This window comes from Crotalus tigris, unplaced genomic scaffold (genome assembly GCF_016545835.1).
Source record: "Crotalus tigris isolate CLP2741 ecotype Arizona unplaced genomic scaffold, ASM1654583v1 scf7180000024117.2648584, whole genome shotgun sequence".
Taxonomy (NCBI): domain Eukaryota; kingdom Metazoa; phylum Chordata; class Lepidosauria; order Squamata; family Viperidae; genus Crotalus; species Crotalus tigris.
In genome coordinates this window covers 2,129,872-2,153,424 of record NW_024100394.1, presented here as the reverse complement: position 1 = coordinate 2,153,424, position 23,553 = coordinate 2,129,872, and the positions used below count along the sequence as shown (strand labels likewise).

General features: G+C 35.2%; 1 protein-coding gene across 1 annotated transcript in view; it reads left to right on the top strand.

Moving 5' to 3' along the window:
• CSMD1 (CUB and Sushi multiple domains 1) overlaps nucleotides 1-23,553 on the top strand; it is a 510,216-nt gene that overhangs the window by 469,003 nt on the left and 17,660 nt on the right. Inside the window, exons 56-60 of the mRNA XM_039322597.1 lie at nucleotides 5,414-5,587; nucleotides 7,085-7,258; nucleotides 11,942-12,015; nucleotides 13,620-13,731; nucleotides 18,213-18,392. Of these exons, the coding sequence (XP_039178531.1) occupies nucleotides 5,414-5,587; nucleotides 7,085-7,258; nucleotides 11,942-12,015; nucleotides 13,620-13,731; nucleotides 18,213-18,392 (714 nt within the window). The remainder of the gene's footprint in view (nucleotides 1-5,413; nucleotides 5,588-7,084; nucleotides 7,259-11,941; nucleotides 12,016-13,619; nucleotides 13,732-18,212; nucleotides 18,393-23,553) is intronic.

Genomic DNA, 23,553 nt, shown 5'->3' with positions numbered 1-23,553 from the left:
AGTGAAACAGATGTTTCTAATATTTATAATACCACAATCAGTCAATAACAAATGTAAAGTGGTATATAATTTTAAGTTAAAACTGCACAATCATCTAAATTCAGAACAGCCGGAATAAAACTAACTCTCCAACATTAAAACTTAAGAAACGAAAGGATTAAATTAAGGTTTATCTCCTACAAATGACCCCCAGCAGTTTTTTTTTTTTTTTGAGGGATCACTCTATCTTGGATCTCAGGATTAGCTAACATATTATACCAAGAAGGCACTCTCTTTATTAAATGAACTGTAGGACTAAAAATGTAATCTTTTATAGTATTTTAGTATGGTCTACATACCACATCCATTCTTACTGCTAAAATTGTATTATTAAATGATGATTGATCTACTTTCTCAGGATATGTGAAATAGTCACTAAGCTGTGATCAGAATCTTCTAGAGTGGAAGCCATTACTTAGATGGGCATGAATTAGTTTCATCTTTCAGTTTCTTTTCTACTGCTTTGGCAGACTCTTCACATTTTGTTTGCAAAGCTAAAGAAAATGTCTCTTGAATCACTAGTCTTTGTTCTTCATATTGGTTTTCAGTGAAGAAGAAACTACCTTAAGTCTTTGAGTATGCAGGTCTCATTCCATAAATGATAATGCTACATTTGTAAATTCCCACCTATAGTTATCCTCTTTCTTAATCCAGTATGCCTGAGTGAAAGGCCTATTGTGGACAATTATCCACTGTGCCCAAGGTTTAGAAAGCAGACAAGGCATAGCAGGTTACCCAGCCCTAAGGTTCTGACATTGGAGAAAAGACTGGAGGTTATAGCATCACAAGTCTCTTGCCCATTTAGTACTATTCTGAACTGCCCAGTTATCATTTCCATATATATATATATATATATATATATATATATATATATATATATATACATACATAAAGTCAATCAGATAAAAATAAAGAGCTCTGGGATGTAGGATAAAAGGCTTTTTTTATTAACTGCTGAGCTTTCGTTAACAACCTGTTAACATCATCAGAGCAAAGGCTAAATGAGAAGGGGGAGCATGTGCATAAATTTACATAACAGTTAAAAAACAGTTGAAGTGAGGCATGTGCACACATTGTGCCCAAGAAGCTCTTAAAGGCATAGAGCAGTCAGTCTCAAGACCATTTTAAAAGTCGCGCTTGTCAGCTGTTTGGCGCGTAGATCCAGCATGCCTTTTTGGCCAGCCTCTTACATCCCAGAGCTCTTTATTTTTATCTGATTGACTTTAAATGTCCATACCTGGGATTCCTATATTCAAAATTATTAAAGACATATATATATATATATATATAATATATATATTATATATATATATATATATATATATATATAGGTCTTTGGTTGTTCGGGTTTTCTCCCCCAGGACACGAAATTGACTTTAAAAATACCAGAACCATTGCCAAAAGTGAACATTTTAATAACAGAATAATCAGAGAAGCCATCGAGATAGAAAAACGCCCACACAGCATGAACAAGCGAGATGATACCTCCCGCCTACCAGCCATTTGGAAACCTGCCCTTATTGACAAACGACTCCCTAACCCCAAAATCTTAAACCCCTCTGCAACTCAGACTAACCTGAGCACAACCAAACAGAACACTCCCCCAGCCAATCAGAGCACAGCCAAGCCCCTAACCATTCAGAACACACCTCCACCCAATCAGAACACAGCCAAGCTCCCATCCAATCAGTTCATACCCTCACTGGCAGTTAAAAGGAAGAAACAGCTAAAACCACACATTGCTGCTCAAAGCAAGAAGCTAAAAACACCAGCCTGAAGATGACGAATGTGACTTCGTCGAAACGTTGCCAAGACACTTCCAATTTTACGCGGGAGAAAACCCGAACAACCAAAGACCTATATACAATACCCGCGAAAACCTCAGAAAACATAATATATATATGTAGGTCTTTGGTTGTTCAGGTTTTCTCCCGCGTAAAATTGGAAGTGTCTTGGCGACGTTTCGACGAAGTCCCATTCGTCATCTTCAGGCTGGTGTTTTCAGCTTCGTGCTTTGAGCAGCAATGTGTGGTCTTAGCTGTTTCTTCCTTTTAACTAAGACCACACATTGCTGCTCAAAGCACGAAGCTGAAAACACCAGCCTGAAGATGACGAATGGGACTTCGTCGAAACGTCACCAAGACACTTCCAATTTTACGCGGGAGAAAACCCGAACAACCAAAGACCTACATACAAATACCCGCGAAAACCTCAGAAAACACACACACACACACACACACACACACACACACACACACACACACATATATATATATATATATATATATATATATATATATATATATATATATATATATATTGCTTTTTATTTCATAATGTATTATAGCAGGGGTCTTCAAACTTGGCCCTTTTATGACTTGTGCACTTCAAGTCTGGCTGAAGAATTCTGGGAATTGAAGTCCACAAGTCATAAAAGGGCCAAGTTTGAAGACCCCTGTATTATAGAAAGAAGTAGAAAAATTTCAAAATACAAAAGTCTAGGAAAGAAATTCCAGAAAAACTACAAAAACAAAACAATAAAAAGAAAAAGGGGAAACACGTCAATATGTCACATATTAATAAAATGTCTAACTTTCTAAATCTACCTTAAGGGAAAAATAATTAATGATTGTCTATAATTATGAAATACCATAAAATCTATACCACAAAAACGTATTGACTTATTTTTAATTAGTAAAGTCACACATCTTTTAAAGCTAATCTTTAATAACAGGAATATTACTTTTCCAGTGTCAGAAAAACATCTAGTAACACCTTAGTACAGGCTCAATACAACCATAACTCTCCACAAATTATCAAATTCCAAGTTTGGGGATATAATTGAACATAATATCTACATCGGTAACACTACAAAACTTCCCCATAAATATATTTATGTATATTAAAATATTATTCCAAACGGATGTCAGTGATTCATAGGACCAAAGCAAATGTTTGCAACACCTCAAATTTTGTACATGATCAGTTTAGAAAATCTGATGTCCATCTTTTCAAATACATTTTTTGTCCTGTAAACTCAAAATAAAATATTTCGATCTGAAATTAAATGTTATTTTTATAGAACATTGCTTAGATATTAGTAGATGGAACAAAATTGCATTTTTATGGGTTAAAATTAATATTATTAAAAATGAATATCATTCCAAGATTAATCTAGATATTAAGAGATGTTCCAATGTTAATCACAAATAAATATTTTTTTCAATAAGTAGGATACTGGGGAAATATATATGAGAAAAGAGGCAACCTATGATTTCATTACCTAAATTGAGATTATTTATTCAAATGTGAATTTTGGGAATGGGGAAGGAATGATACAAGTGGTATATTTTCAAAATATTATGGGTGTTGTATTTTATCAACTACCACTATCTAGTAAAGTATCAACTTCTGTTGGATTGAACAATCTCTGAGCTGTGTTGGAAAGTTTTTATGTATTTCCATTAAGCTTCTGGTAATTGCTAAGGTTGATATATAGTAGACAGCTTTTTTCTGAGATTATGATCAAATAGTCATATTTGGACTTAGTTGGGTCATAGATTGGATTTTGATATTGAGGCTTTTATAGTGAACTGAGATCATGAAATGAGGCTTCTGTTGACAATGTTGAAATAGCTGAAGCGGGAAAATTGAAGAAAAAATACAGAATGAAATAGGGACAGAAATACCCAAACTGCAAGTTCTTACAAAGAAAAAAGAGTGTAAATTGCTTAGAAGATTTAAAACAATTTCTTATTGCCTAGGCGTAGTTGGAAGATGTATATCTCTTTATATTATTAACTGACTTGCAATGCAAAAATGTCTATGTGATATCTAATAATTCTTATAGTAAGGTTTTTTTCCATTTTTATGTTAAGTTACTTCCAAGATAACTCTTTATTTTATCTATCCTTTACCATTTACTCCAGTTACAAAACAATTGCTAAAGTTTTCTGAGAATAATATAGTTTGTATAATATAGATAAGTGGTGGCGAACCTATGGCACGTGTGCCAGAGGTGGCACTCAGAGCCCTCTCTGTGGGCACACACACCATGCCCTGGAGATGGTAATCGTCCCTCTTCAACCAGCCGCCCACTAACTCGCCAAGCTCCCACGTGGCTGGATGCATCCCAGCATGGCTGGTTTCCCTCCTTCCCCCCCATCCTATCCCTCCTGTCCTTGCATGCTCTCCTTTTCCCAGGCACAACCCACTACATCACCTCCTCAGCTGTTGGCCGGCCATCCAGCCGGCTTCTCTGAACTGCTGGTGGTGGGCTGCGGAGCCCCAAAGTGCGCCAGTCAAGAGGCCAGCAGGCTGTGGCTGCTGACGGACACTGTCGGCCCCCATGCGCTCACTGGCTTCTGTGTGCGGGGACCAATGGCGTCAGGCAGCAGCTGCTCCAGCCCCTGTCTCACCTTGCCCTGCTACAATGGCACCCCTGCCCTGCCTCGCGTTGCCTAGCCTCACCTTGCAGGACAAGCCTCCTGCCCACTGCCCCACCTGCCAGAGACCCCCTGGATCTCCCCCAACCCTGCCCGGCCCCTACAGGTGTCCCTCCCCACAAGCAACATTGAGGTGACCATGCCCAGCTTGGCCACACCTACTCAGTCTGCCATGACCACAGCCATGCCTGCCCAGTAAGCCATGCCCACCTTGCACCCGACAATTAATAAGTGGGTTTGGGGTTGCAGTTTGGGCACTCGGGCTCTAAAAGGTTTGCCATCACTGATGTAGATAATTTGTTATTCCTTCCCCATTCCCAAAATTCACATTTTTTACACTTTTACTATTTCAATAGATAGCAAGGAGATAGTGCAGCTCCATTTTATCATGCTTCATCATTTGTGTCCTGGGCCTGCCAACCGTGTACAGTATATATATTTGATTAAAAAAAATACATGTAGAGATCTTTGACTCAATATTATCATATAGAAATCAGGCCTGAGGAATAAAAATTCTACTCCCTTCATTTGGAGAAAAAGCATTCAGAAAAATTATGTAACATTCTTTAGCTTACTTTAATTTACATCTTTTTAATATACATCTTTTATAACATGTTCTGTATTGTTTTCAACACAGTGTGTCATATGAATAAAAAGACAGGATACCAATTTAATAAATAAATAGAGTGTCTCCCTACTCTGGGCAACTGGGCAGAGCTATTTTACTAGATGCACCCCAAATCAACTGCTTCCTCCATTGTATGTTCCATAACAAGGATAGAATTGCTGTCATGCATGATGCAAATAAGGAGCAATCCTTTGAATGAAATGTACAGAAACACAGAATAACAGATTATCAGGTGTATTTGTACTCCCATTCTGAATAATCCTTAAAGACTTTATTATGTTCTCTCTTTTAAATCTGATAGTTATTACCTGTGGACCACCTCCTCAGGTCCTATATGGAAAGGTGGAAGGATCTGCTTTCCACTGGGGATCAAGTATAAGTTACAGCTGTGCTGATGGGTATCACCTTTCCAATTCTGCTATCCTTTCATGTGAAGGTAGAGGAGTATGGAGAGGAGACATTCCACAGTGCCTACGTAAGTTCATTAAGATTAAACATTTTTATTTTTTAAAAAATATACCTACTGTTTCATATTGTAATGGTGCATATTTATGACTGAGACGATAGCAGGAGTTACTTAGAGTCAAAAGGGAATATTGTATACAAAGTAAAAGCAGGCAGGACAGCAATTTCTCTTTAATGCAAATGAATTACAACTGGGAACAGAAAGTACTGTATAAGTATCATTTTCACTTTGAAATTCTGTGCAATATTCAAAATACTAAATGTGGAGTTCACTTCTGGCTATGTTACAAACTCGAGTGTATTTTTGAATTTAGATTCTCCCAAAAGTTAAATATGTTTTAGTTGCAATTAAAACACATTCCTGGATAAAATTATATTTTCCTGTCTATCACCTCTGGCTATTTCTACACAGCCACTGGTCATACCCTTTTTATCTTTTTGTATAGATTCTGTTTTTTTCCTAAAACTGCTTGCTCATATGATATCAGCTAGCCATTCTTTCAGCTGGCTAGGGAGATGGTACAAAACCAGCAACTAGCAACTGCCTGCTTGTTCCATTCTTTCCTCGCTGTATTTGTTTTTCCATTGAGAGCGAGGTTAGAACTAACATATTAGCAAGGGGAAATGAATAGAAGTATCCTAGTGCTTTGGCTGCAGGAGAGAAACTGCCTGTTTTGCTACAGGTCTGGATAATTACCTAAGTCAATAATTAGATGGCTAATCTTTGTAAACTGCACAGAATCCTCACAATGTTAAGAAGACACAATAATCTCTCAATTAAGCCATACAGATTGATTGATGTTTACAAGTAGAAAATCCTTAAATTGTCCCAAATAATTCATTTTAATGGAATAGGGCTCAAAGCATCCTCTATGTATCAAAATCATTATTTATTTTTAATTGAAATATATACAAGAAATCTTGGTGAAATGATGCATAAAGATATGCATTATCCATATTGCATTATTTATACACACATACGAAAGCATTCTGAATATATATCGATCTATTTCTGCTAAGTTTTTGCAAACATTTATGAAAACAAAACCGATTAAAATATTTTTAAAGGCATCTTACAATTTTGTTATGAAACCACCAAAAGTCATTAATTGACTATCTAGGGTGTTTGGAGGAAAAATAGAAAATCAGATCTTTCTGATGATTTGGGCATGATAAATTTTCTGAGCTTATCACGAAGTTATTTTGCTATCTAAATCCATAAGAGAAAAATCTCAATGGAAAAACATCCTTTGACTGATTGATTTTCATATTTTTTACATGTTCCAACCTCCATGCTGTCCATAATGTGCCCACCATTTGTCTACTTCCTCCACAGATATAGCTGCATCAAGCCTTGTGATTCCCATTTCTTATGGGTTCTCTTTTCATTTTTTAGTCTTGAAAACAATTTAGCAATAAATAGTGTGGCTCCTTTTATCATGAATCAACAAATGATTTTCTTGTCTGTTTCTTAAGGCTCTGCATTAATATTCTTTCTGTGTAACAGCTGTCTATTGTGGAGAACCTGGTGTTCCAGCTAATGGGAGACTCAGCGGTAAAAGTTTCACCTACAGATCTGAAGTCACTTTCCAGTGCAGACCATCTTTGATATTGATAGGATCTTCAAGGCGAGTTTGCCAAGCTGATGGTACATGGAGTGGAATTCAGCCCACATGCATTGGTAATTTATTCATTTACTTATTACCATTGAGCAGCAAAAAAGAAATAAATTGACTAAGTTGTTTGGAAGGGATTTGAAGAAATATTTAAAAAGGCAACAAATGGTTGATCTTATTTCTATGCTGTCAATATTTTAACAAAGCCCAATTATATTAATGGTTCTTTTTTTTTGCATAGTCAATGTATCTTTGTCTGCTGCTAAAGGAACAAAATGTAATGCTACTCTACTAGTATCCTCTTTCCAATAAGAATATGAAAAGTCTAGTAAATATAAATTAATCTAGATCAGATTTAACTTTCATTCTATTAAGAGGATATAAAAGTATGCCCCTTGTATTCTTTATTGATACTAAAACTCTGAGTTCAGAGGTTTTCCTGCACTTCCATTTAAACTTTTGCACACAATTCATTGTTATAATGCTGTTACTAAGCGAAAATAACTAAAATATCAAGATTTGCTTAAGACAGCATGTTACATTTGTGAGATATTTATTTTTATTAGATGATAAAACACTGTTAGATATAAACATCAGTTATATATAAGACAAACGATAGGAGTTTCTCTAAACAAAACTTAAGAAATTGCTCCAGCCAGTAAAGTACCAGACACAGAAGCATGGGAATGCTGTGATAATGCTAAAATCTGACTTGAGAGGGATTCTCATCTCAGTTTCTCTTCAGGTATTCTCCCTGACCACTCATTTTTCAAATTTCCCTATTGATAACAATATGTGAAAGGGAATTCTGATCACATTTGTCTGTATACAAATAGTTTTTTTTTCAATCACCTTTAAGAATGTATTACTCAAAAGTACAAGTTTGGAAAATAAGGAAGATGAGGCCAAATGAACGGGGGAGGGGCATTTGGATCCAAGTCATTTCCATTTCTTCACATATTTTCAGCAATTATACAATCAAATGAATATCTGAACAGGGGATTGTGTTCACATTAATTTAAGGTGGTGCATTAAGACTCAAAATGGAACCTATGTGTTGTTTTATATTTATTATTCATCACTCAATTTAGTACATTATAGTTCTATGACATTCAGAGTTGTATTGTTCCCATTTCCTTCTCCTCTTGCCTACCTGCCTAGTAATGACAAAATTCAGCCAGCTATCAGTATAAGACAAAGCAGTTTGACTGTCTCCTCCATATCACAAATAATACAGCAATCACTCAATCCTATATATAGTTATTTAGATGACCTCATCTCGAAAGCTAGGTGTTGATTTGTATTTTGGCTCTGTTGAATTAATTCTCAGCTTAAAGAAACTCAAAAGAGCACAATTCTTTTGAAGTCATATTCTTCTCCCTCTGAAATAGCTTTATTAAGTTAAAAAGAATCTAATTTTTTTCTTCTCACATTTATCTCTGTAAAGCAGCAGAATTTAGCAACCATGTTAATCTGTTCAAGAGCAGCTCTCTTCACTAATGCAGTACTGAAATGCTAAAGATCTAAAAAAAAGAGAACAAAATACTGTATGATTGCTATGTAGTTTCAGTTATTGTTCAAAGTATTAATTATTAAAACACACTGTGATATCCAGTAAGCTGGTTTCAGTTATTGAAATTGGCCAACAATTACTATATGGTATTTATATGGCAAAGAATAGCGAATAACCCATCTCAGAGAGAGAGAGAGAGAGAGAGAGAGAGAGAGAGAGAGAGAGAGAGAGAGAGAGAGAGAGAGAGAGAGAGAGAGAGAGAATGAATTATGGAATCATCCCACTTTCTTAGAAGTTCTAATTATAGCAACAGTCCCTCATGGAAATTGTGGAAGAAAGTATCTAGACTGTTGGGGAACAAAGCTAAATAGAAGGGACAGACTTCTCCCATCTGCCAATAATTCTTAGCCTATTCTTGGGCAAGGTAAAGAAAACAAAAATAAAGGTGCAGGAAGAAATGCTTATAAAGAGCAAGGCAAACTGAGGAGAGAATCTTTGGACCTCCCTAGTCAATGAGTGACCTAGAAACATCAAAAAACAGCAGATGTAACTTTATGTTTGAGGTCAGAGGCCTTTTTTCTCTTTCTCAAATTGCTTCAAACTCTCCTGGTTTTCTGTGGGAAAATTCCATGGTATTTAGTTAAACTACTATACTGTTAGAAAATTATTCTTAAGGCCATCTCATCAATTAAAAGTTACAAACCAAAGTTATCAGATGCTCCCTCTTATTTTCAGTGTAAACTCAATCAACAGAAACAGATATAATTCTGTTTCAAAATGCAATGAAGACAGGGAAGAAATTCAGTAATGTTGTTTTAACATCTTATGGTGGCAGAAGAGGAAGACTTTGCATATTTTATCACAGGACAGATTCAAACATTAAAATTTCCACCAGCAATATGAGATATTATAGTCTCAGGAGGGTTATATGACACACATTTCTGTTTACCATAATAATAAACTGGCTGTGATTGATTGGACTCACGACAAAAGGGCGGTGACCTTGCTATAGTATTTCTTTCTTGATTTATAGACATGCTGTTTAAGGGTAGTACCAAATCACACAAATGTTTGGACATTCATCCTAACAGAGAGGTGATGTTGAAGTAAATCCTAACTTTAATTAAATATACTAAGACAAAGTGTTTTATAGTAATAATAATCCTTTGTAAACAGCACTTACTCAAAAGAGGCCCTGCCTCCTTTTCAACTGCTGCAGCTTCAAGGTACTTAAAAAAATCATAATATTATTTTCTGCCTGGAGGAATGTTATTTTATTTTCCCATTAGCAGATGCCTAGTCAAACTGCTGATGAAACTAAAAGTCCCTTGATTGTTCAAGTACTTAAAAAAAAAAAATACCTTGTGTTAGACTCCTGGCCTCCTGACTGCTAAAGCCTTTAAGATTTGCTTTGTAAATAAGTCCATTATATATTCCAGTGACTGATTGAACTGAAAATCAAACACATTTGCTGCAGTGTATCCTAATTCTCTTTTATAAGTGCACTGGGAATTACTAAAATATCACTCTTACTATAAATAAGTGTATGAAGAACTTTTCTATTGTAAGAATATTTTGTTCCCCAAAATCTATTTCCTTCTTTCTCTTACAGGATTCAGAATACTTTGTCCCTGGGTAGTCCTTTATAATTGTTCATAGGAATGATTGGCATTCCTGTTGCTAGATCCCATAATAATCATAATCATATACCAATTTCAAACTCAGTCAACAACAGCCAAATTAAGGAATCACCAAAAACACTCCCATCAACACTGACAGGGCAAGCCACTTGTGTATAAACAGAAGGCAAATCCTGCTCTTAGTGCTGATTGTATTACCTAGATGGCTAATGAAAAATCTGCAAGAAAACAACAAGCTCAGAGATCACCAAGACCCCAACCCTTAGCTACAAATATTCTCTTCTATTGGAATAATCATCATATAACAAAACTCTTCCTTAACATTGAGAAGAATATGTATTCCTTTTTAACAACAGACTACTTTTATTAAATACATGCATATTTTGTTACAGCTGAAAGGCACTAGCATTTTGTTACTACTTTTGCCTTTATTTTTGTTAATATAGCATCATTGTTGAAGTTGGTCAGGACTTTGAGCTCAATAGAGTTCTACTCACAATATGAGACTGACAATAATTCTTTCCTTCTGTAAGCCTGCATGCCTCCTGAACAGATGCCCTCATGAATGCTATGGGAAGTGGAGCAGAGCATCACAGGGGAAATTGGCAGTCACTGTCTCTCTTTCCTCCAGTGGAAACTCACTGCTGGATTCCTTCCTTCTCCTGATTGAGCAGGGGGCTGGACTAGAAGACCTCCAAGGTCCCTTCCAGCTTCTATTCTATTCTATTCTATTCTATTCTATTCTATTCTATTCTCTGTCATCCTCTAGGCAAGATGGGCAGCATATAAGTTTAATAAATAAACAAAATAAAAATAAATAAAAGCTCAACGGGCCCTTCTGAGGATAACACAAACAGAAAATATTCTAAACGTTAACACTTACTGTAGTTATGTTGATATGAAGCCTACATGTTCGCATAGCAAAAAAATAACCTCAATGTTTCATTCATAAGGAACTTCGATATCCTACACCTATACACACAAAAGTTTTATTTAAAGACACGTATAAACATACATACAGATTCTGTGCCGCTAGAATTAAAAGAGTGGTCAAATGTTCAAAGGGATAAATATAATAAATGCATCATTGTGTTAAGCACTATTTAAGGAAGCTTATTTCCCATATCTTGCTACAATCTTCCCTGTATTCCCTAAATCTGATCTGGAATGTTGATCAGCCTAACGTAAGTGATCTTATAAGTAAGTCTGTCCCTTTGTCCATGCTAGACCTGACCTAGAGATGGTGCATAATAGGAGGATTTAAAATTTGCTTCAAAACAATTTGGTAGGGTTTAGAGATCTACAAAGAAAGCAATTAATTTCTGTGATCCGATTCCAATATTTTCCTTCTACATTATATGCTTACATAATGCTTGATGTCCTTGATTCAGTGAAAAGTGTGTTTAGAATTAATTAAGAGATATAACTTTAATTTTCCATTCACTATCTGTTATCACTTCATTAAATACACTTTTTATTATAGTCATCGCTTGAAAGTACATATATTCTTTCAAAATTTGGAAATAATTTTTAAAATGACCCTATTCATTAGAATCTACTAATCCATTTCATACCTCATATGTTTTCAACTACAGATCCTGCTCATAACAGCTGCCCAGATCCTGGAACACCACATTATGGAATCCAGAATAGCTCCACAGGTTATGAGGTATTGTTCAGGGTTTATTTTTGCTATTGTATTTTGAGTATTTGTAATTGTATGTTTTTATATGCCCTTGAGTCAATGATTCCTGGCAACAGCAAAATTTTTAGAAGTGGTTTGCCATTATCTTCTTTCTAGACTGAAAGACAGTGACTAAACCAAGATGACCCAGATTGCTTTATGCCTAAAATGGGGCTCCAACTCATAGTCTCCCTATTTTTAAACTGAGGTCTTCACCATTATACCAAATTGGCTCTCATTGTATAGTTTAGGATGACCAATTTTGATTTCCCTAAAAATCTACATCTTGTGCCGTCTTAGTCTTTTCTTCATCAGCATTTAATATTCTTTATCATTTTTATTGGGAATAATGAGAACTTTGCTTAACTGAAATATCAAAATGAACAGACCTAATTTGTGCTTTGCAATGTAATATGTGAATTATATCTCAATAATTCTTTTGTTAACATCTTTCTCAGAATTTTGCAATGCACTCATCAAAATGTAATTTATCTCGAAATATAAAAATCTTGCTAAATTTGTCCATGGGAGAAAGCTTCAGGTCAAATCCATACATTAAGAAAAAGAGCATACAAAATGATATTGAAAAAATATTGTAAATAATAATGGAAATACATATATGACTACATATCTGCATACTTGTAATAACATAGATTGTGACTGAAGAAAGATAAATATCATAGAAAGTTACATTTGTCCATCAGTATCTTTTGAAAAGCCTCTTCCATCATTTTTATGATATATTCTCCATTAAATCTAGTGGAAAATTTAAATGTAAAACTTTATTGCAATATTCCCAATCAAAATGTAAAAGCAATTTTCTCCCAAGTAACATCAGAGTTACAGACCAAGGAGTTGGCATTGATTAAATAAACAATAGAATTGTCCTGCAGATACATGAATACATTAAAATCTATTTCAATAACTTTGCAAAGGTCTTAAGATAATTAAGAAGACAATGTGCTTCTTCTAGGGTGTTGATTCCTATCATATATTATTGTTTAGAATGGTAGGAAAACACCATAAGCTTTGTCTGTATGACGGAAGGGGTGGTTTCGCCATCAACTTTTTTTTTAAAGCTAATTGGTTTTGGAGAAAATATTTCTAACTTTCCATTATAATTACTTAGACTTTTTGCTTTTAGATGAAACCATTGATCTTTATTCTGCCAAGTACAACCCGTACTCAGTGGTGAAATTCAGCCAGTTTGCACCATTTTGTCAGAACTGGTAGCTAATTTTTTGTTGCCCAGGCCCAGAATGGACTTCTGGAAGCGGCATCCACACAGAGAACTGGTTGTTCACATATTTGAATCCCACCAGTGCCCCCACTCCAAAAAAGAGGGAAGAGGGAGGAAAAGCTGTATGTTGAACACAAGGGTGATGATTATTTGTTATAATTATATTATATGTCATTTGTGTATTCCTTACTACAGACCTCTTATTCTAAACATGCAATGGGGAGAAACCCATTCATTATATAGAAATAAACTGTATAAGTGGTTTAGTTAAAATTTAAAAATCAGTTTTTTTTTAAAAAAATAACTTGTTTTTAATAATTTGCCATAATTTCTCCTTTTTATTTTTCAGGTAGGGAGCAGGGTCTTCTTCAGATGTAGAAAGGGTTATCATATTCAGGGCTCTTCTACAAGAACATGCCTTTCGAATTTAACTTGGAGCGGCATACAACCTGAATGTATTCGTAAGTAAAACAAAACAGTTACTAACATTTTTTTAAAAAAGCAAGATATTCATTTTTATAATGTTTGACATTACCTATAAACTGATTTGCCTAATATGTTCCAGTGGATCTGGAATAATCCTAGTGTTCTGGGGGCAGGATATTTGCATACAATGTAAATCACGTGGTTTATAATTCTTCCAATGAAGTCAGTGACTCTTGACTGAAAAGGCTACTAAATTTCTTAGATTTCACCCTTCCCAAATCTAATCATCTGTATGACTCTCTAGATTTGGAAATTCTAAACTCTAAGTCTCTTTCCTTTAAAATTTTAAAAAGTCTCCCAATGATTATGTATTGTCAACTTATTGACTCTTAGTGACCACATATTTTCCATGATAATCTCCCAATCAGTATTTGCTTATTATTGTTATTAGTACATGTTTCCATTCTGGTTTCTTAGCTTTTCATTGCTTCAAATTTATTCATTTCTCTTCTCCCATTAACATACAAGTATATGTTGATAAAATATTTGAGGGGGAAGATAAAGTTCTGAATATATAGCTATGCAGTTGCCACAAAGGGGTTTGTTTGTCAGTAAAATATTTGCTTTACTTCCCCAATTTTGCTTTATATCCGATTTGTTTACATCTTTTATCCTGAGAAATGGATGGCATCCAGTATTTTAGGATTTCCTGTCAGTTAGAAGCCATCAAAATGCATATTTAGAAAGTACTTTGATGAAAAACAAAATTAAATTTAGTTGCTTATCTTATTTCAAATATAATGTCTACAAACATAATACAAAGGGGAAAGTATTGTTACAATGCAGCTATAGCCAGTGTAACATAGTAGAAACTTATATTTAGAGGTTCATAATAAATATATTTATCAGAGAAATCATTTCTGAAATCGGCAGAGAGAAAATAGATCCTCAAATAACATTATGGATCACTGTCTAATTTGCAAAATACTTTAGCTTCTTCATTGTAATTTCTGTGCATCACACACATGAATATTCTTGAACTGAATTGTTTTCTTAGGCCTGAATGCTCCCACCCACTGTGCATGCCAGAAGGATTTACTTTTTATTTACCTGAATTCTTTTTAACTGTGGCTGGGAATGTTTAGTCTTATTATGAGAGTAGATTAATAGTTGGGCTTATTTTAATTATGTTTTCCATTGTATTGTTGATCATTTTCATGATTCTCATTGTTGTTTTTTTAAATGTTTCAGTGGGTTGTTTTCTGCCAATCCTGCTGCTTATTTTTATGACCTTGAAAGCCAGCTTTAGAAAATGAGTTAATCATGGCAATAAGCTGCCATCCTCAGATAGCCAATCTTTGTCTTTCTGTTTGATTGAAGGCTATTTCAGTTGGCTTAAGCCACTGTTGCTTCACAAATCAGATATGAGGCAATCATTCATATTGGTTCAGTTATCCAAGTAGCAAGGTGAAAAGGCAGACTAAATAATTGAAGGTATCAATGTTAAATTGCAGAAAACCTTCTGTTTCAGTTATATTGGTCAGAGATATGTTGTGTACCACCAGTGCAATTGCAGCCATGAAGAAATACTTGTGATACCAATGTCAACTTTGAAGCACTGAGATCTCATCTAACCATTGCTAAAGAATACACTCTGTGGGCCTACAATAGCCATATACTGTGATTGTTTTCCTGATGAGGAAATAATCAAAAGGGGGATTATTAAGCCACCCTATGCCAGATAATAACAGGCATTCAATGAGACATAGGTTTTCTATATTGGGAAAGATATCTCTGTAGGTTTTATATCAAAAATGGAGATGAGACTTTGTCTGGCATTTAAATGAAAATCAGAACTTTTTTCTTTTACTGTGCTTCATAACATACAGCAGCTATATATTGGATTAGTTTTCCTCTGAGCTTCTTGGACAGGAAGGTAATCAGATGTAGCTGTGGGGAGGGAGAAGAGGCTGGCTAGGGTCCTGCAGGAAAAAGAAGTAGAGGCAGGATGATCTGGGTACCAATGTATTTAGTGGGGGAAGAATTAGACATTTATTGTCTTTATGGGAAAAAACCCACCATCTTTAGTGTAAACACCAGGTTATGTTTTCCTGGGGGATAAATTTCATAGCATCTCAATTAGCATTTCTTGCAAGATAACCTGTTGCTATAATCATCGAAGCCAGTTGCTGCCTGACTTAGATTTCACCTCAGTGACTAGCCATATAATTCAGGACATGGCTTTCAGTAAAGACTGGCTTTTCCACATCAAAACCAATGAGCTTGTAAGTTAGGAAACCTGGCCCATCTTATGGGACTTTGATTGATTGAATCTGATAGGTGCAAACTGCCAACCTGGAAGAGAGACACAAGCTTCCAGATGCAACATCCATCGGCTGATCAGTTCCTAAGTAGCAACAGCATTACAGGCATTAAAAGCATTTTTTCTTTGGCTCAGGTTTTGGACATCCAAAATCTTCTCAGGAAGATATTGTATGCATTATTTTGATTGGAGATCTTGGTTCTTAGAAGTTAGTTTATTAATTTATTTAACTAATATCAGTTGCCAAAGCAATTTTAAGTATTGTACAAAGACTAAAGAACAATTTAAAGCAGTCTAAGCCTGCTTTATGCAAACAATAAGCAAACATTAAACTCCTACACTAGAGAAACAATATATATAGCAAGTGGGATCATAAAGCACCGTGTTCCAGGGCTCGTTGAAACAGCAAAATCTTAATAGCTTTCCTGAAGGGCTAGGACTAAATAAAATTCAGGGGCAATGCTATTCCAAAGAGTAGGGGTGGCTACAAGTAATGCACCTCTTCCAGAAAATGTCATTGCCTTAATGATGGGAACAGAAATATATCTGCTCTTCCAGATCTTACTGGATAGGCAGAAAAATCAGAATAAGAAGGTGCCATATATATTCAGGCTTTAAGCTATGTAGGGCTTTAAGGTGACAACCAGCACTCTGAATTGCTCACAGAAGTCAAGGGGTAACCTCTGCAAAATAGAGTTGTCATATGAGTGAAACGAGAGACAGTCATAACTAGTGTTGTTGCACAAAATGCACCAAGGAGTTCTATGCGATGCTGAGATTTGGACTCAGTGGCTCATAGTATGGCAGATCTAGTGGGCTGCACAACACAAGAGGTAAAAGCTATTTTTAGAGATGTAGAGAAAACATCAGTATGGAATTCCTTTGAGGCTAGTGAAAGCTTTTGCTTTTTTCTTATTTTATTGGTCTCATTTTATCATTAATGATTGATTTGAAATGTTATCAGCTCTTTAAATTCAGCTTTTGAAACGTTCCATCTCTTAAAAAATTTACTAAGCAGTGATTAGTACGTTTCATACTTCAACTGAACCTCAAACTACTTTAGAATTTTTAGAAAGTTTTCATAAAGCCAGTACACTTTTCTTGGAATATTTCTATTATCTCATTAATCTTATGCTTGTTGTTGAGGAAGCTGGCTTCTCTCTAAGAAAATCCTCTACACATTAAGCAAGTGAGCAGAGGGCTTTCAGAATTGATCCATTATGTATACTATTCCATAAGGACAAGGAAATTTTATACCCCCATATTAGCTTCCTATTCATGTTTCCACTTTATACTCTACTATGGTACCATTTTGCTGATATATTTTGTTCCCCAAGCACTTCATGAAAGTCTACTCCAATTCTTGGCTATTTGGTGAACTTTAAACTTTATACAAATACTGCCGCTTATACTTCATAGTTTTTCACAGCAAGGATTGTCAGTTTCTTCAAAGAGAATTATCTGTTTAAGAAAGATAAATATATTTCATCTCACGTGGGGCCTTTCTGATTGGACAATAGCTGGTCCCAGCCATCAATCTTTGTTCACCCTTCCTGCCTCACTATCCAGGTTGATTTGATGCTTGCTTCATTAATTGCCTCAAGATACTTTGCTAGTGTTTCTTGTATGTGATACAAGAGATCACAATAAAGGAAAGCAGGTTGCTCACCTGTAAGTATAATTTTTTTAAATAGCCTTTTCATTCACATGATTCTCTTCTTGACTGGGGATGGGTGGGGAGCTGTTTGCCCATGGAATTCAGGCAGCTTCTTCAGGCATGCACAGTAGGATGGAGCAGTCAAAAACCACTAAAACAATTTTGGTTAAGAATGTTTTCAAAAGCATAATAAGCCTATTTGTGGAAGCACAGACGGTCACTCCAAGAGCTATAACTGCAGCTAAGCAGTCTGTTTTTTCTTCTCTTTTTCCTTGTTACCTCCTAATGATTGTTGATGCATCATGTGCAGGACAATGCGATGTGTTGCAGTACATTCAGATTAGGCTTTTTCACATTTCTTTCTTACATTGTTTCTTTATTAGGAACATAGAGAAACACATAACAATAGTATGCTAATAATATGTTTTTCCAAGCAAAAGTGTAAAGTAATAAAATGTTTGTCACTTATCCTACAAATGGCCTAATTTGTGTTGTTTTTAAAGAATGTTTCCAATAGCTTTTTAAATCTTTTTCAGCTCATGGCTGTAGGCAGCCAGAGACGCCAGCGAATGTAGATGTAAAAGCAATAGATCTACCTACTCTAGGCTATACTCTGGTGTATACGTGTCAGCCGGGATTTTTTCTTGCTGGTGGATCAGAACACCGGACATGTAAACCAGACATGAAATGGACAGGAAAGTCACCTGTTTGTAAAAGTAAGTCACTGATAAATTAATGGTAAAGTTTAATAGTTTATAAAATCTACTTTTAACTTATTTAAAATGTTTAAAATATATCTATCATCTATTTATCATCTATCATCATATTATAATCATATTATATATTACCTTCCTGAAGCATAGAGACATAAAATAATGAGAACAAATCATGTATACTATATTCAAGATAGAAGTTAATATCTAAATATTAACTTAATATCTATAATATTAACTTATTAATATTATTTAAATATTCCACAATACTAACATATAAGGAGTATTCATCTGTTGAACTGGCCACCTCATGGGAAACTTTGGCAAAGAGTGTCATGAGCTGTTGGGACATTTTGGAGTTGCTTAGATCCCAAGGGCAGCACTCCCTCTTCTTTTCCATTGCTACCTCCAGAAACATCACTACTGAAATGTTGACTTATCAAAATTTCTGCTCAGTAAGGAGAAACACGGGGAAAGGGGGAATCTTATTGGCTGATATTTTATAAAAGGAAGTACTACGCCAATGGAGAGGTGATCAAAGTGTACAAGTACTTTTAGAAATAAGGCAAGTTCTGAGGAGTAATTAATTACGCCTTTCACTTCACTTTAGTTGTTGAAGGTTTCTCCACATTGAGAAAGTATGACTGTTAAAGACATTTTGTGGATGCTAAGCAGGCAGAAATCTTGATTACTATCAGTCAGCAGTTATGCAAAATACATCTGTGAATGTAGATTGTCCTTCCTCTTTGTTTGTATTAATAGTCTTGAAATCAGAGAAGATGAAAGGAAGTAATTTAGATGTATCTCATATAACTCATGTCTTTCAGATAAACACATTTTTATTAGAAAAGGTGCAAGCAGATTCCTTTCAGTCTTAAGTATTATTACCAATTAAGAAAACATGAGGGTTAGATGGAATTTCAAAGAAGCACTATAAATAATTGCCCAGATGTACAGGCTTTATAATTACTGTATAAAAGTTAACCTGACACTAACAAGAAGAAGGATAGTTTAATTTATCCACATAGTTTGTCAGAGTTAAGATGTTAGAATAGACTGGGAGAGTTTGGTTACTGAGTGACTTTGGAATAGTCAGTGTATCTCAGCCAAACATTTTTCACAGATTGTTATAAAAAAAATAGGAGGAGGGAGATGTATACCTATAAGTTTCTGAATAAAAGGAAGAATAAATCTGATAAGTAAATGTTATTGATTCAAGGACAGCTGCCAATATATAAAGTTAACCTAATTTCTTATGGGAATAAAAGATCTGCTCCTTTTGGCAATATATGTTGCCTACTTGTTTGTTTTCTACTTCTAGACCTTACATTTATAATAAAGGAATGTTTGTGGCATTTTGATACCAGTGGGGAAAAAGCTTGATTTATTCTTGAGCGTGGAAAAAAGCCTCAGCAGACATGTTTGAGTTTGTCCACAAGAAGAATGGACTAAAGAGGGTGTAAATACTATGCTCTGAATAAATGATTTATTTTTGCTTATCATTAATATACAAGTAGCAAATTAGAGCCACCACATTTTTAATTCCAGTAATACTTTTCACAAACTATCTGGTATTTGTAACTATGGATCTTAAATTGTCAAACAGGAAAGAAGGAAGTTGATGCCTAACTAAGGTCTATGACAATTCACCATGGTGAAGTCTCCATAGCCAACTCACCATAGATAACTTGCCATGGCTAACTCCCCATGGGACAATTCGTCACGGCCAACTTATCACAAGACAACTCACTGTGGGACAAGAGTTACACTAATATCAAAGAAATGGTGGAATGGAATCATTAAAAAAGGATGCAAAAGGAGGGACAAAATGAAATGTGAATGACAATTTTTTTTTTATTTACTTGAAATAAATTGAGTTGTTAAATTGTTCCACGATGAGTTGTCCCGTAATGAGTAGTCTATGGCGAGTTGTCCCATTCTGACTAAAACTATGTATTATGTTATTACTCCATCAAGTGCCTGAAAACAGAGTTGGAATGGGTAGGAAACAACTGAACAAAATTGAATAAATAACAGGAACTAGGAGGAAGCAAAATACACATTTAACTGAATAAAGAATTTAATATATCCTTGCTAAAAAAGTACTGATAATTATGTTCAATAAATTGCAATTAAGGGATCAATTTAATAACTTATCTTAGGCTATGTATCTTAGATATATGTAGGCCTCACCCTCTTCCTCTTAAGTTGGTTGGGGAACGGTTTGTAGATGATAGCTGAGGGAAGTAGAAAAATGCCTTCACTGTCTTTTTTATTCCTTCTTCAAACAATTTATCTCCTAACTTCTTGCCTTTTCAGAATCTATTGTCTGGATTCCCCCCCCCCTTTTTTTTTTTTTTGGTCAATTTGTCTTGTTTAACAGTCTCCTCAAAGTTATTCCTCAAGATCTTGAGGAGGCTTCTTAGGGTCAAATGGCATTATTTCAGATTTATACCCATAAAGACACACATATCATGCAAAATTAGGACTATTAAGGTTAAGAGGTTGCTAGGGCTGCTGCCTGGAGCTGCTCAGAGGAGAAGTGAACCAGAAAGTGCAAGCTAGGGAAATTTGGCTAGAAAATGGCGGTAAAAAAGATAGGTGAAGAGAAGGAGTAAATGTGAAATTTTGGAGATTTATCCATATGCTTGGTGAAGTTTCAAAGAGATTTTCTAGCTTGGGCTAGCTACTTGACTTCATGTTCCAGCCCTTGAGAGAGAGGAGGGGCTAAAATTCAGACTCAAAACAGTCTCCCCCGCAAAAAAAGAACTATTGAAATATCAGTTCTTTTTTCTTACCTATTGTCCTGGGATTGAAACTTTGTAAAAGTATTTTTAAAATTCTGGAATTGGGCATGCCCAGCAGTCTAGCCAGATTTGCCAGTGACACCAAACCATTCAGAGTGGCAAAAGCAATAAACATCTCTGAACAATAGGGAAATGGGCATTAAAATGTCAAATGCCATTCAGTATTAACAAGGATAAAATATTGCACGTTGGAGCCAAAATATTAACTAGTCATACAAACTAATTACATCTGAAATAACAGTGATTGATGAGGGAAGAGCTCTTGAAGTAACACTAAACATTTCAGTGATTGTTTCAACACAGTGTGCATCTGCTATAAGAAGGCCAAAAGCTTGTTAGGAATAATTAGAAATGATATTGAAAATAGAGATGCCGACATTATAATGCCCTTGTATAAATCAACAGTGTGATTACCTCTGGAATATAAGAATATACGATATAGTTCAGAAAAGGGCAACTGAGATGATCAAAGTGCTGGGTCAGTTTCTGCATGAGGAGAGGCTGGAACATTTGGGACTTTTTTAGTCTAGAAAGAAGGTGAATAAGGGGACATGACTGAGATGCATAGAATTGTGCGCGATGTGGATAAAGTGGACAAGCTTAAGCTGTTTTCACCTTCCAAAAGTATTAGAACCAGAGATTACCCTATGAAGTTGAATCCTGGAACATCCTTAGACAAAAAGAAAGAAGTGCAGAACTTTTAATTAAACTTTAGAATTTGCAAACACAAGATAAATATCAGCTAATAGTTTGGCTGACTTCAAAAATATTGAATTTATCCAATATTTTTGAAGCCAGCCAAACTATTAGCTGACACTTATGTTGGATAAATTCATGAAATTCATGAGAATCAATAGCTATTAGCCTTAATGGCCTTAATGGTATTGTGACTGCCTCTGAAGGCATCTTCTGAGAAACTGGGGACTTCCTTATGTAGTTTATTGGCTAATATGAGAAGAGATTGGTGGATTACATAGACAGCTGGGCACTACTTATGTTCTTATTTTGAACTCTACTCCTACTTTCCTGAAAAGTCGATTTTCCCAAAAAGGTTTTATTCATTTGCATATCTAATTAATAAACATGCCATTTTATGTATTTTTTAAGCATGTGCATTCGTCCTCCAAGATGGTAAGCAGGAGATTTTATTGTCAAGCAACATCCTAAAGTCTCCTAAGTTGGTTTGTGTTCACTCATACTTGCTTCCTAATGTCTTTTAGCACTATAGGCCTAATAATGGAAATGTTCTTTGAAGAAAGGGGGATCTGATTCTGCTGCCTTGACTGTAGCTTAGACCAGTTTTAGAATGTATCTCTCTCAAAACTGATTGTATGTCTCCATTTATGGAGGAAAACAGCTTTTTTTTACTTGTAACTATTGGCTTGTCGAGAATCATATATCATATTCCAATCCACTACTCTTAAAGCCCAGCTTGCTTCAAAAGGATATCACCACAGCTCTTGATGTTGCTTGCTATAGGTTCCTATAGGTGAGCTGGATAATCTGAAAGTCTTCATGTGGTTGCCTGCTGGTAGAAGGATGAGAAATAAGTAGCCATCGTGTACTATAACATGCAAACATTGTTTGATGTGAGCTAGGAATGAGCAACCTATGGCTTTCTAGGCATTGCTGAAGTAACATTGGTCATACTGCATCTGATGAGAGTTAAGGATTCAGGACTATCTGCAGAGTTATCAGTTGTCGAGTCTTAGTCCAAGTGGAAGATCTCTTTGTATACTTACATACTAATCTCTATTTATGTCACTGTCTTAGTTTTTCATGTGTGTCTTTTAGTCTTTGATGTGCATATAATATAATATAAATTCAATATATAAATAAACTTCCTCTGAAGATCTGCAAGAAACCCACTTACATGTTTTTCACCTGATGAGAAACAAACAAGCTTTCCTATAAATCTATACAGTGGTGGGATTCAAATATGTGAACAACCGGTTCTCTGTGTGGATGCTGTTTCTGGAATAGAAAATTAGCTACCAGTTTTGCCAAAGTGGTGCAAACCAGCTGAATCCCACCATTGAATCTATCTATCTATCTATCTATCTATCTATCTATCTATCTATCTATCTATCTATCTATCTATCTATCTATCTATCTATCTATTAAAAATAGAAATTAACAGTACTGTATAAGCAAAAAGGGAGGTTTGATGAGAATTGCTCTTTACAGATCTATGCTTTCTGAATTCAACATGTTAAAGATAGCTGTTGTTTCTTTTTGTTTATTACTGTGCTAGCCCTTTCCAAACAGGAACAAGATTAGGCAGGACTATTTCCTGAAAGCCTGCCTATTTTTCCTTCAGTAAGTCCTCTTTCCCACATAGTCATAGTTTACATTCC